Here is a 14,829-nt window from a genome sequence, read left to right as displayed (position 1 = left end):
TCTTAATTAAGGTATTTAGTGTTTAGAAATTATAATAAATTAACACATAACTCATATTTTAATTAATCAATTTACTTTAATAATGGACATAATAGAAAACTTTAGAAAAAATTCAGGTAAAAAAATTATAATAAAAAAAATAATTATAAATGTAAAAATATTTAAATATATATATATTATATATATATATATATTTATATATATATATAATAATTTATATTTTAAATATTTTATTTACTTATATGTTTATATTATTCATAATAATAATTTTAAAATTTAAGTTATTTCTAATAATATTTATTAATCAGTTGATTTCTTTTGGCATGTAGGCGATTAATTAGGTAAATTAAACGAGTAAAAATCTTCTAATAATGATAATTCTAATGACAACTTTGAGAACTTATGGGAAAGTTTATTCACTAAATTAATAGTTATAACAGGTGATAATTCACCAGAGGTTCGATAATCTTCAATTATTACAATAACTAAATTAATAACTACAAATATGAAATTTTTCTCATCTAAATTTTGGTTGAAAATAAGTAAAGATCTTTTTATAAAGCAAATAGATAAAATTTATTTGAAAATATTAAAAAATTACGAAGAAAATCCGCATGAACATCCTCAATTTCATTTATAAACTCCGAAATTTTCGGGAATTCCTGAAACTCCGAAATTCACGATTCCTTCTGATAATAATTCCATAAATTTGATGTTAAATCATATTTCTGCTTATGAAAAAATATTGAATTTAAAAGCTTGGGAAAACACGCTTATTATGTTATTTTAAAGCCTTTAGAAAATAAATAAAAGAGCATTTTTAATTTCTGATATTGACGAGAGTTTAATTTAACTTTATATTTTTATTTTTTCGAAATTTAAGGAAATTATTAGTTTTCTGAATTAAGAATTGGTTTTTGAGTTTTTTATTTTAATTAAAGATTTCGTGTAAAATAAACCGGTTCAGGCTTTAAAAACATTCGATTTTGTTAAAGAAATGCTTTTAGATTATTAAAATAGTATGAATCATATTACTGGAGAAGATAAAATGCAAAGTAAAGTCGCCTTATAGCAAATTCTTCCTTAAACAATGCATATATATGCACTTTATTTAAACTTTTGTATATAAGAAACGAATTGTATAGTGATAATGAACTCTTTTATTGAATTTTTTAAAGCTGCTGTTTAATTTGCGAAAAAAGTAGACAGTTATGGAGTTGTTTCACATTTTAATTTAAATGATGACAATACTTTTTATAATGTAATTAAAGAATTTGAAGGGTTTATTTTATTAAAAAGCGAATAAGTATAAAATTAAATGCTTCTTTTTATGATTGATATATTAAATATGTAAATAAATGATCGAATAAGTTATTTAGTAGTGTTAAAATTTATGAATTTTTTTGCTAATTTTATTATTAATATAGATTTCTAGGAAAATATTTAATAGGTTTTTATATAATACTTTCTTGCGAAAATCGAAGTACTTGTTGAATTGAGATATGATTACTAGTATTTGTGTTTTCATTAGAAATTACCCAAAAATTTCTAATTTATTTGGAAATAGGCTTTTGGGGTGTTTTTTTAAATTGCTGAGTTTTTAATTAAAAAACATAAATCTATTAATCATAATCTTTTTATCATTTTCGAAAATCTTCTTTAAAGGCCTAAAGAAAAAATTGGTTTTTTATTTTTTTATATTTTAAATAAAAATATAATTATAGATTAATTTTAAAATGAGGATTAGAATTTAATTATTTAAGAAATAAGTAAAATAGAATAAGCTTGTATTGAATTTATTATTGCCCAAATGAATGATGAAAATTTAGTTTTAGACGATGAAGTAATTTAAAAAATGGTTTAATTATTAGAAAACTATTCTGATTAAACAATGAAGAATCCAAATTTGGAAGATTTTTAAGAAAACGAAGTGGAAATGAGAAAAAGCTATATCAAAAATTTATTTTAATTATCATTTTCTAATAAAAATGCAAAATTAAAAGATGTATCTAGATATATTTTACCAATTCTTATTTTGAAAGTTAAATAAATTATAGAATAATATTTATTAAATTAAAAAGCATAATAAATTAAGTAAACAAAAATATTATTATTTTATAATAAAAAAATATAAATAGTAATATAAATGAAGAAATAATATTTATTTTATAAAAATTAAGCCAATTAGATATGCCGTTTAATTGCTTTTAATTTTGCTAAGATAATGATACTTTTCATGATTTAAAAAATAATAATTAATTAATAAAACATAAAAGTAATAATTAGTTTATTAATGGTAAAAAAGGACATTTATTTTTCTTATTTTAATTATTTAATAAACTTTTAATTGTTAATAATAACTAAATTAATTAAGTATTGTTCAATATTTTTGAATAGATTTAAATAGAATTAAATTTGGATAATATTTATATATGAAAGTTAAAGATAAATAATGAAAATTTATGTATAAACTTTATTTTTTTTATATAAAAAAACTTATTTAAAAATAATAAATAATATTTTATTTATAATTTCTTTTACAAATCTTTTTTAAAAAAATAAAATTAAATTTAATTAATAATTATTGAAAAAAAAAAATTAAATACAATGATAAATTAATAATAATTTATTTAAAAAAAAAATCAAAATATTTTTTTTGGATTAAATTTACTAAATTAATCTTCTATATTTATCCATTAGCCTTACTATTATAAACTTTAGATATTAAAAACAACAGTTTCACCTTGATTATTATTATTATTTTAAATATTTGGTGTTATATTAGAATTAAACAATTAGAAATTAAGGAAATTGTTAAAAAATACCGCTTAAAAGAATTAAATAACATCATTTTTAGAAATGCCATCAATTTCTTAAAAAATATAATTATTTTCTAAAAAATTAAAACTCTAACTTTAAATATAATACCAATTAGATGTTGCTTTACCATTTAAATTCGAAAAATATAATGGTAAACTTTCTTTTGTACTCTCTTTTAACTCTAAAAAAGTTTTATCATCAATTTATTTGAGATAATTTTCAAAGAAATCATTTACCATAATAGCTATTTCTTCCTTATAAACATCAGGTGTATATTTATATCCTTAGACAAGTACAGATTAAATATAAATATCTTAAAAATTAATCAAAGAAACATCAACTAAATATCCCAATTATAATTAAGTTCTCAATTTTTCAAATGCAAAACTCTGTAAAGGTTTTTATATTAATTTTAACATAGCTCTTTATTTCATATTCATTTTACCAAAATAAAATAATGTGGCTCCAAGGTTATTTTTATTATCTCCAGATGGGAATAAATATTTAAAAACAATTTTTTATTAGGTAAAAGAGAGTATTTTCGCAATAATAGTTTTTTAAGATTATGCATTATTTTATAAATTAGAAGTTAGCTAAAGAAAAGAGTTTTTAATTATACTTTCTTGGGCATTTCCAAAAGCAAAAAAAGTCAAATAAAAGGAGGTTTTGAAGCTATTTTAAAATTAATTGAGCATTGCGAAATTTATATTTTCTATATTTTATGAAATATCTTTTTTCTCGAAGTAGTCTTTTATGAAAACTTTTTTCAAAAATTCACTAAATTACTCATAAATCATTTAGTATTCAAATTATTTTATTTAATTTTAGATTTTTTTCTTATTTTTTTCAAAATCTTCTTCTTTTATTTACACTTAGTTTAAGCTTTTTTATATTTCCTATATTGTTTCTTCATACAAAGAATCGAAAGTTTCCAAATACATAATAAATCCTTCTTTAGTTGATTTTATTTAATATATAAATCCACTCATTTCGTATTTAAAAAGATTTTTTTTTAAAATCATTTCGAATTCATTGACAAAAATTTCATTTGATATTTTATTAAAAATATTTTATTTAACTAACTCGTGAGCAAATTATAAATAAATTACCTATTTAGGCTATTTAAATTCTATTTTACTCACTTAAATGAGTAATCTTCCGTTTTCGTTACTCAAATAACTTAAGGAGTTTTATCATCTTAAAATGAGCTTTCAATATCTTCAAAAATAGTATCTTTTAAAACAGGGAAATTTTTCTAAGGCACTAATTCAATTTTTTTTTGGAAGTTTAGAAAATTTTAAAACTCTTTTTCATTTAAAAATTTTTAAGTATAAATCAAATCATAAAGCTTGCTTTCTTATAAAATCATATTTTTGAAAACATTTTCGTTATTAGTGTTATGAATAATAATTAATTTTTCAGGGTTATTTAATATTTCTATCATTTATTCGAAATGGAAAATATTGAATTTTGTTAATAAACTTCTATAACTTATAATTTCTTTGATTATTATATTTTAGTTTATTATTTCAGAAAATTAAGTCACTTCATCCATTACTTATTCTGTTTATAAACTTTATAAAGAAAATAATTTCTCGAGTATTTCTTTTATTTTATTGTATTTTTCCTTTTTTTCAGATATTTTTATATTTCTTGTATATAATAAAAATAAATTCTTATTATTTCTTATATGTCATTTTATATTTCATTTAATAACTATATTTCAATTTTAAATTTCAAAATTTTACTTATAGAAGAATCACTTCTTCTATATTTATTTCACATTTGCTAGATAAACCTTTTTCTGCTAAATATAGGCAAAAGTTTGTTTCTTAGAATCCATAATTGAATAAATATTTGATAAATGCTAATGTCTTATATTCACCTTCTTCGTTGAATGGTAAGAAGAAGATTATATAAAGTTTATTAGTTTTAGCATTTTCCTTTAGTTGTAAATATGATCCTTTTTAAATGGGTATTTATTTAGGTTACTATTTGGAATTTAAAAGAAGATTGGAAATTTTGTTAATTTTTCTAAAAGAAGGTATTTGTGAAGATATATTTTCTATTTTATTTTTAGTTGATTCTTAATATAAAAGAATCTATTTTTACTACCAAAGTCATGTTTTCTGCAAAATAATATTTCTTAAGAAACTCTATAAGGGCAATTTATGTTTCTTTAGGATTCTTCATTAAAGAATCCGCATTTCCGCAACTAAAATTACTATAGGATGTTCTTTATCACTTATATCAACTAATAAGCTTTAAATTCTTTCATCTTCTATGGTTAAAGTATTCATATATTCAGAATCTACTGATTATATTTCTCGTTCTAGTTGATCTTCTTTTAAAAGAGGGTCAATGAAAAATCGACTCCATACATCTAAAATTTACTCAAAATTATTATTTGTGCTTTCAAAATGAAAATTTGTGTTTCCACTGTCTGTATATGCATTAGATTATCCTCCTTTTTTTATATTAACATTTATATTAATTTTATATATTTAAATATAAAAATTACCATTTCTTGATATCAAATCATTAAATAAATTTTCATCTTGATATTTTTCACTTCCCATAAATAACATATGTTCTAAAAGATGTGCAAGTCCTTAAAATTAATCTGGATCATCAAATGAACCTACATTTATGTCTAAAGAAGCGCCACTAAAGGGTAAATTAGGTTCAGATATTAAAAGTACTTTTAAATTATTTTCTTTTAGTTTTATAGCTTCAAATTTACTTTTTAATGTTTTAGGTTTTATTATTTTATCTGTTATATCTTGCCAATTATTTTAAAAAAAATGTTCATTCGGACTTTCTAAAGGTTTTTTTTATTACGAAACAATATATATTTGTGAGAAGAATAATATAGATGATAATAATATTAAAATATATAAAATAAGTCTTTTTATGTAAGGTCTTATTTTTTAGTATAAAGCTGATTTTCTTTTGTTTTATTCAAGTAGTTAATGCTCATTTAACGGTAAATTTTAATAGTCTTATTAAAAGTCATAATAATTGACTTGTTGTTGGAGTTTAAAAGGTATATTGTTTTCCTTGTTAATATTCATTTATTTATATAAAAATTACTATTATATTATTAAAAATATAATTATTTAAATTATTAATATTAAAAATAATGTTATTTATTTATTAATAATAAAAATAAAAAATTATAAAGAATAATTTTATATAAAAATAAATAAATAAATAAATAAATAAATAATAAATAAATAAATATAAAAAATTTAAAATAAAAAATATAATAAATAATTAAAAATATTAAATATTAATATAAATTTTAAAAAATAAATTATAAATAAAATAATTTTTTTTTCATCTTTTTATTTATAATTATATTTTTTTTTTACAAATTAATAAATAATACAATCTTTTTTTTTAAATATATATTTTTTATATATTTAATATATTAACATATTTTATGAAAATTAGTCAAATTTAAATTAATTGTATATTTTAATCATTTTTTTTATGTTTAATAATGATTAATTTTAATTTTTATAATTTTATTATAAGTATAATTGCGAAACAATTAATTTAAAAATATAATTTTTAAATCACTTTATAATAAATAATCAAATCATATGATATTTTTTATCAATTTTTTTTTAATATTATTAATTTTAAATTTAAATAATATAAAATATAAATATTTAATTAAAAACATAATAAGTTAGGTAAAAAAATAAAATATAAAAATTTAAACAAAAAATATAAATTTTTATTTTAGATGATTAATAATATTTATTTTATTAAAATTAAACAAATTAAATATGCTATTTAATTACTTTTAATTTTTCTAAGAAAATTTTATTTTTATTGATTTTAAAAATAATAATTTATCAGTAAAAAATAAAAGTAATAATTAATTTATTAATATTATGAATGGATATTTGCTTTTTCTTAATTTAATTTATTAAAATTTTTAATTATTAATAATAACTATATCATTAAGTATTGTTTAATATTTTTGAATAGATTTAAATAGAATTAAATTTTAATTCTATAATATTTTTATATGAAAATTAAGGATAAATAATAAAATTTATCTATAAATTTTATTTTTTAAAATAAATAAACCTATATTAAAAATAATAATAAATAATATCTTATATATATTATCTTTAATCTTATAAAAATAAAATTAAAAAGAAAATAAAAATTAATTAATAATTATAATTTATAAATATTTAATATTTAAATAATAATTAACTATAATAAATAATAATAATTTATATTTATTATAAAAAAATCAATTTTTTTTTCTTTGTTTAAATTTACTAAATTAATCTTCTAAATTTATCCATTAGCCTTATTATTATAGATTTTAGATATTTAAAACAACTGTTTCACCTTGAATATTATTATTTTAAATGTTTGGTGTAACATTAGGGTTAAACAATTAGAAATTAAGGAAATTATCAAAAAAGAACACTTAAAAGAATTAAATAACATCTTCTTTAGAAATACCATCAAGTTCTTAAATAATATTATAATTTTCATAAAAATCAAAACTCTAATCTTATATATACTGCCAATAAAATTATGATTTCTCTGTTAAATTCGAAAAATTTAATAACAAACTATAATATGTACTCTTTTTTAATTCTAAAAAAGTTTCATCATCCATTTATTTGAGATATTTTTCACCAAAATCATTTACCATAATAGCTATTTCTTCCTTATAAACATCAGGTGTATTTTTATATCCTTATACAATTACATAATAAATAAAAATATCTTAAAAATTAATCAACTTACCAGAAACTAAATATCCTAATTATAATTATGTTCTCAATTTTTCAAATGCAAAACTATATAAAGGTTTTTATATTAATTTTAATATAGCTCTTTATTTCGTATTCATTTTGCCAAAATAAAATACTGTGACTCCTAAATTATTTTTATTATCTCTAGAAAAATATAGATTTTTAAAAACAATTTTTTATTTGGGAAAAGAGAGTATTTTTCCAATAATATTTTATTAAGATTATGCATTATCTTTCAAATTAGAAGTTAGTTGAAGAAAATATTTTTTAATTACATTTTCTTGGACATTTCCAAAAGCAAAAAAAGTCAAATAAAATGAGTTTTTGAAGTTATTTTAAAATTAATTGAGCCTTGCGAAATCTAAATTTTCTATATTTTATGAAATATCTTTTTTCCCAAAATAGTCTTTTATGAAAACTTTTTATAAAACTTCAGTGGTAAATTACTATATTATCATTTAATATTCAAATTCTTTTATTTAATTTTAGATTTTTTTCTTGTTCTTTTCAAAATTTTCTTCCTTTATTTACACTTAATTTAAGCTTTTTTATATTTCATTCATTATTTCTTCCTGCAAAGAATTGAAAGATTCCAAAAAAATATCAAATCCTTCTTTACTTGAACTTATTCCATATGTAAGTCCATTCATTTCGTATTTAAAAAGACTCTTTTTTAAAATCAATTTGAATTCATTGACAAAAATTTCATTTGATATTTTATTAAAAATATCTTTTTTAACTAAATCGTGAGCAAATTTTAAATAAATCACCTATTTAGGTTATTTAAATTCTTTTTTACTCACTTAAATGAGTAATCTTCCGTTTTTGTTGCTCAAAATAACTTAAGGAATTTCATCATCTTAAAAGGAATCATCAATATCTTCCAAAATAGTATCTTTTAAAACAGGGAAATTTTTCTAAGGTACTAATTCGAATTTTTTTTGGAAGTTTAGAAAATCTGAAAGTTCTTTTTCGTTTAAAAATTTTTAAGTAAAAGTCAAATCGTAAAGCTTGCTTTCTTTTAAAATCATATTTTTGAAAACATTTAAGTTATCAGTATTGTGAATAATAGTTATTTTTTCGGGATTATTTAAAATTTATAATATTTATTCGAAATGGAAAATATTGAATTTTTTCAATAAACTTTCAAAACTTAATATTTCTTTTATGCTTACATTCTAGTTTATTATTTTAGAAAATTAACTCAATTAAATCATTAATTATTATTATTATTAAATTTATAAAAAATAAAATTTTTCGAGTATTTCTTTAATTTTATTATATTTTTCCTTTTTTTCTGTTATTTTTTATATTTCTTGCATATAATAAAAATAAATTCTTATTATTTCTTATATATCATTTTTTGTTTCATTTAATAGTTCTATTTCTATTTAAAATGTCAAAAATTTACATAAAGCAGTAATCTATTCTTCTATATGTACTTCACATTTGCTCGATAAACCTTTTTCAGCTAAATATAGGCAAAAGTTTGTTTCCTAGAATCCATAATTGAATAAAAATTAAACAAATGTTAATGTTTTATATTCACTTTCTTCTTTGAAAGGTATAAAGAAGAATATATGAAGTTTATTAGTTTTAGTGTTTTCCTTTAATTATAAATATGAGCCTTTTTAAACGGGCATTTATTCAGTATACGATATTGAATTTAAAAGAAGATTAGAATTTTCTGCTTTTTTCTAAAAAAAAGAAGGTATTTGTGAAAAAAGATCTTCAATTTTATTTTTAGTTGAATTTAAATAAATGGAATTTACTTTTACTACTAAAGTCATATTTTCGGAAAAATAATATTTCTAAAGAAACTCTCTAAGGGCAAAGTATGTATTTTTAGGATTCTTCATTAAAGAATCGATATTTCCACAACTAAAAGTACTAAAAGCATGCTATTTATCACTTGTATTAATTAATAAGTAATATATTCTATAAGCTTCTGTAGTTAAGCTATTCACAAATTCAGAATCTACTGCTTATATTTCTCGTTCTAGTTATTCTTCTTTTAAAAGAGGGTCAATGAAAAATCGACTCCATACATCTAAGAGTTACTCAAAATTATTATTTGTGCTTTCAAAATGATAATTTGTATTTCCACTCGATGTTAATGCATTAAGTTATCCTCCTATATTTTTTTATTAAAATAATAATTCAATATATTTAAATAAAAAAATTACCATTTTTTGATATTAAATCAAAAAATAAATTTTCGTCTGGATATTTTTCACTTCCCATTAGTAACATATGTTCTAAAAGATGTGCAAGTCCTTAAAATTAGTCTGGATTACTAAATGAACCTACATTTACGTCTAAAGATGCTCCACTTTAAGATAAATTAGGTTCAGATATTAAAAGTACTTTTAAATTATTTTCTTTTAGTTTTATAGTTTCGAATTTGCTTTTTCTGTATTAGGTTTTATTATTTAATCAGTTATATCTTACCAATTATTTTGAAAAAATTATTCATTCGGACTTTCTAAAGGATATTTTTATTACGAAACATTATAAATTTGTAAAAATAATAATATAAATGTTAATATTATTAGAATAGATAAAATTAGTCTTTTTAAGTAAGGTCTTATTTTTAAGTATAAATATGGTTTCTGCTTGCCTTAATTAAATAGTTAATAATCGTTTAACGGTAGATTTTAAGAGTCTTATTTTAAATCGCAATATTCTCCTTCTTTTTGGTGTTAAATGGATATTCTTTTTTCCCTTTTATTATCCATTTTTTATATATTAATTATTATAGATATAGTTTTTGTTATTATTTATATTTAAACTCTAATTTTTAAAATTTTTTTTTGGTAACAATCACATCATAAAAAAATAAAAAAATAATAAATAAAATAAAATTAATTGTATAAATAAAAATTAAATATATATATATATATATATATATATATTATTATTCTAAATAGTTAATATAACAAAATTAAAAAAGATAAATTAAAACAAATATATCATAAGAATTTAGCCCAATTATGTTAGAATTTAAATCTAATATCCCAAAGTGTTTATAAAAATATTAATTTCATTCTTAATAATATATTATTTTATTATAATTTTTTTTAAGCTGTGTTAAATATTATTAAGTATTTTAAATTCTAAATTAATATTACCATATCATAGACAAAAACTTTAAAATTAATTCTTTTATTAATTTTTAATTTTGTTTTTTTTAATTATTATAATAAAATAAAAATTTATATTATTTTAAATTAATTTATCTTCATAAAAAAAAATTAACAGTTAATATATTAAATTTACTAAATAATTAACAATACGATTAGAAATAAATGTATTAAATATAGGATATATTATAAAAATAAAATTTCTTAAAAATCAATTTTAACTTATAAAAAATAAAATTTATTATACAAAAAAAAAAAATTAAGAAAGTATAAAAATATCAAAATTTTTTTATTTTAATTAAATATAAATAATAATTTTAATAATAATAAAAATTTTTAAATAAATTCATTATATATAAAAAAAGTTTTTATTTAAATCTTGAAAAAAAAATTTAATAAATATATTGTTAGATTTCAACTTCGCTTTTTGAATGTTAAAAAAAAATTAGTTAAAAATATAAAGAATTTTAATTAATAAATATAATAATAAAAAAATATAATAAATATATTATATATATTTAAAAATTATTTTATATTTATATTTTATTTTATATATAATACACATGATATTTTTTTTTAATACATTTTAATAATATTTAAATAATCTTTTTTTTATAATTTTTTTAATATTAATTATGATGTACTATTTTATATATATTAATTTTTTAATTTTGATATTTTATAATATATTTTTTTAATTTATTATCCTTTGATATTTTTATTATGTTTTACTTTTTTTATTTCATATATATATTAAATCTTATTTTTGATATTATTTTTTAACATTTTATATATATATATATATATATTTTTATTTTAATAATAATAAATATATTATAACAATAAAATATAAATATATATTTTTTTTATTTAATTTTTATATTATTAATTGTTTAAATTTTAATAATATAGATTAATAAAAATTTTTGGACATATTTTTATATATCATTTTATTTTAAAATTATTTTAAATTTTTAAAAACTTTAAAATATATATTTTTATGCTTATATATATTTTTGATATTAAATATTTTATAAATTTTTGATTACATTTATCTATATATATATAAAATATCTTTTTTCAATTATATAAGCTATTAATAATGTTATATTTTTTTATATTTAGATATTTAATACAAAAAATTTTACTATATGTGTAAATAAAATTTTACATGTCACAGTTAATTTATAAATAGATTTTTATTATTTATCTATTAAATCATTTTACTTTTAAGTATTTCATTTATATTTTAAAAACATTTAATTATAATAAAAATTAAATATTATAATAAATTACTTATATACTATTATTATATAATTTTAAAAAACTTAATATCTGTAAAAATATAAATTAAAATATTTTTTTTTAAATAATTATTTTAATTTGTTTTAATATTTAATATTATATTTTTTTATATTATTATTATTTATATTAATTATTATTTTTATATATTTTGATATCATTTTGTTTATATATTTAAAAAAAATCTATTGATATTAATTCAAAGTATTATAAAAAAATATATTCTAGAATATGTTCACTTAAATAAGTAAATTATTAAACATATTTAGAAAATATTTAAAATAATTAAAAGTAAATTATATAAAAATCATAGTATTGATACATTTAATTGATAATTTAAATATTTGGCTTAAAATAAAAAATTCTTGAATTATAGTTTAAGCATTTAAATAAAATAAAAATTATATTAAATATTTATTATATATAAAAATGTATTTTCTATAATAAACTTAATAACTAATTTAAATCTTTATAAACATATACTTAAATATAAATTTTACATTTATTTATAACAAACCAATAATTTAATGAATTAATATTTTAAAAATTTTATTACAATTTTATTTACTAATTATTTTTATTAAGTAAATGAATTTTATTATTTACACTTTAAATTAGGAAAGTAAATAACATCATTTTGAACTTATTCAAAATCATTTCAAATATTTAAATAGTTTTGTAATTAGATTTCTAATTATTTAAATTAGCTTTTAACTTATTATGTATTTTATTAAAGAGCATTAAATTCATTAAATAAATTAAAAAAAAATTACTCTTTTTTTTTGAAATAAGATTTATCTTATTTTTTATTTTTATTAGATATAAAAATTACTGATTATTTTAATTTTAACTATATTTAGAATTAATATATACATTTTTAATTTAAAAAACTAAGTTCATTTTATTATTATTAAAAAAATACAGAATTATATTAACTTATTTATGTTTTAAAAAAAAGCTCAGTTTTAGTTGCGTTTTATAAAGAGGTGTTTATTTTAATTCTATTTTATTTCTAACTCGAAAATTAGTTAATTTATTATTTATTATCTTTTAATTTTAATTTAAATATTTCATTCTTAAGTATTAGTTGATTCTAATATTTTTTACTTTATTACTTAATTAAAATGAAAAATTATTTTTGCTATTTCTTACAAACTTATATAAATTAATTGATTACTATTTAATTTTATTTTTATAAGAATTTCCTTTTTTTTACTTGCATTTAAAAATTATTGTTTTGATTATTTTGCAACTCCATCAAATAATTTTCGGGATTCATTCAATTTTTTATAATTAAACATTATTTAATTTATTTTTATAGTTTTTATTTTTAATATTATTTCCAATTAAGTTTATTTAAATTTTTTTATCAATTTTTTTTTTAATTTATTTCATATTCTTCAATAAGATCATTTAAAAAATCTTAGACATTAAAATTTTATTTATATTATATTTAATTTCATATATAAAAATTAAAAATTATATTTTAAAAATAAAAATACAAAAATAATAAATCTTTGTCAATGTTAAAAATATTTTAATTGACCTAAAGTTTTTAATTTCATACATTTTATTAATTATTTGATTTAACTTTTATTCATTTACAATATAAATAGCTTTTTTTAGTTTTCTTTGAATTTAGAACATGTCTGTATTTCTGTTTTTTATTTCAGATATTTTTTTTTTATAATATTTAAAAAGTTCAAGTATTTAAGCTTCTTAAAAATTATTATTTAATATATTATTAAATTATTTAGATATATTAATTTTCACTTTTTTATTTTGATAGTTTTAAGTTAAGAACTATTAATTATGTATGTTAACTTAAATAAAATAGTCTGTAAATACATTATTATTTATTTAATTTTTTATTTATTAAAATATTAAATTTATATATTATTTTATATATTCTTTTTTAAATTTTCGATATTTATTTGATAAAAGTCATTAATTCATTAACTTTATTTATTGATTTATTTTTCTTACCTAAAAAACTTAATTTTCTTTAAAATTATTGCTATAATGTGTTTGCTCCAAGTTTTTAGTTCTTTCTCAAAATTTTTTATCAATATAAAATTAAAAGCTCTTTTCCAAAACTCATTGATGTTAGAATTTTCATTTCTTAAATTTTCTTAAAAAAAATTGTTATATTGTTTTTATTAATAAATATCCAGTATATATTTTTTTAATTATAAATTTTTAAATTTATATTTTATTAATAAAAACAAAATTTTTATATTTATTTTTAAATTTATTTTTTATTATTAAAAACAAAATTTTTATTTTTATTTTTAAATTTATATTTATATTTTAAAATTAAAATATTTTTATTTTTTAAAAATTATTAAAAAAAAATATTTATAATGAAATCATAAAATATTATATGTAATTTTGTAAAGTTAAATTAAACTATTTGCAAGAAAAATATAAATATTTTAAGATTAATCAATAATTAAAATATAAAAAATAAAAACAAATTGTAGTTGTAATACATTAAATAGAAAAAAATAATATATAAGATATGTATTTTTAATTAAAAAAAAGAAATAGAGTAAAAACAAAATAAGTATAATATAAAAAGATAAAAAATAATATGAAAGATTAATAATTATATAAAAAAAAATATAAATATTAGAAAATATTATAAAATAATATGATAAAAATATAAAAAAAAAATTAATATAACATAAAATAAATTAATAAATTAAAAAATTTTTAAAATAATACAAAAGTATATAAACATAAATAAATAAATAAAATTAATACAATTT

The 14,829-nt window shown here is 15.6% G+C and overlaps 3 protein-coding genes across 3 annotated transcripts, besides 24 other annotated features; 1 reads left to right on the top strand and 2 right to left on the bottom strand. All coding sequences in view use genetic code 6, as the record gives it.

The window, feature by feature from the left end:
• Positions 1–82: 82 nt before the first annotated feature.
• On the top strand, positions 83–2,150 carry IMG5_111100 (hypothetical protein; the record flags this gene model as incomplete). Its single annotated transcript, XM_004034813.1, has 4 exons — positions 83–116; positions 282–1,682; positions 1,725–1,843; positions 2,139–2,150. The coding sequence occupies 4 exons, from the start codon at positions 83–85 to the stop codon at positions 2,148–2,150; spliced, it is 1,566 nt and encodes a 521-aa protein (XP_004034861.1).
• Positions 158–252: a microsatellite.
• Positions 166–209: a microsatellite.
• A 406-nt stretch (positions 2,151–2,556) lies between the features above and the next one.
• Positions 2,557–2,642: a microsatellite.
• A 2,271-nt stretch (positions 2,643–4,913) lies between these two features.
• Positions 4,914–5,894, bottom strand: IMG5_111090 (hypothetical protein; the record flags this gene model as incomplete). Its single annotated transcript, XM_004034812.1, has 2 exons — positions 4,914–5,287; positions 5,342–5,894. The coding sequence occupies 2 exons, from the start codon at positions 5,892–5,894 to the stop codon at positions 5,010–5,012; spliced, it is 831 nt and encodes a 276-aa protein (XP_004034860.1). The 3' UTR covers positions 4,914–5,009.
• Positions 5,895–5,913: 19 nt separating this feature from the next.
• Positions 5,914–5,962: a microsatellite.
• Positions 5,914–5,992: a microsatellite.
• Positions 5,978–6,146: a microsatellite.
• Positions 6,005–6,097: a microsatellite.
• Positions 6,020–6,101: a microsatellite.
• Positions 6,020–6,153: a microsatellite.
• Positions 6,028–6,106: a microsatellite.
• Positions 6,058–6,113: a microsatellite.
• A 3,423-nt stretch (positions 6,154–9,576) lies between the features above and the next one.
• On the bottom strand, positions 9,577–9,802 carry IMG5_111080 (hypothetical protein; the record flags this gene model as incomplete). The annotated part of the gene is made up of 2 exons (XM_004034811.1): positions 9,577–9,747; positions 9,800–9,802. The coding sequence occupies 2 exons, from the start codon at positions 9,800–9,802 to the stop codon at positions 9,577–9,579; spliced, it is 174 nt and encodes a 57-aa protein (XP_004034859.1).
• Positions 9,803–10,500: 698 nt separating this feature from the next.
• Positions 10,501–10,528: a microsatellite.
• A 529-nt stretch (positions 10,529–11,057) lies between these two features.
• Positions 11,058–11,102: a microsatellite.
• Positions 11,103–11,224: 122 nt separating this feature from the next.
• Positions 11,225–11,259: a microsatellite.
• Positions 11,260–12,015: 756 nt separating this feature from the next.
• Positions 12,016–12,057: a microsatellite.
• A 91-nt stretch (positions 12,058–12,148) lies between these two features.
• Positions 12,149–12,200: a microsatellite.
• Positions 12,201–12,738: 538 nt separating this feature from the next.
• Positions 12,739–12,778: a microsatellite.
• Positions 12,779–14,253: 1,475 nt separating this feature from the next.
• Positions 14,254–14,393: a microsatellite.
• Positions 14,288–14,321: a microsatellite.
• Positions 14,332–14,376: a microsatellite.
• Positions 14,337–14,373: a microsatellite.
• Positions 14,394–14,626: 233 nt separating the features above from the next.
• Positions 14,627–14,677: a microsatellite.
• Positions 14,678–14,718: 41 nt separating this feature from the next.
• Positions 14,719–14,771: a microsatellite.
• Positions 14,720–14,760: a microsatellite.
• Positions 14,772–14,829: the final 58 nt, after the last annotated feature.

Source organism: Ichthyophthirius multifiliis, assembly GCF_000220395.1.
Source record: "Ichthyophthirius multifiliis unplaced genomic scaffold scaff_1120509250908, whole genome shotgun sequence".
Classification (NCBI taxonomy): Eukaryota; Ciliophora; class Oligohymenophorea; order Hymenostomatida; genus Ichthyophthirius; species Ichthyophthirius multifiliis.
This window is presented reverse-complemented; position numbering and strand designations above follow the sequence as displayed.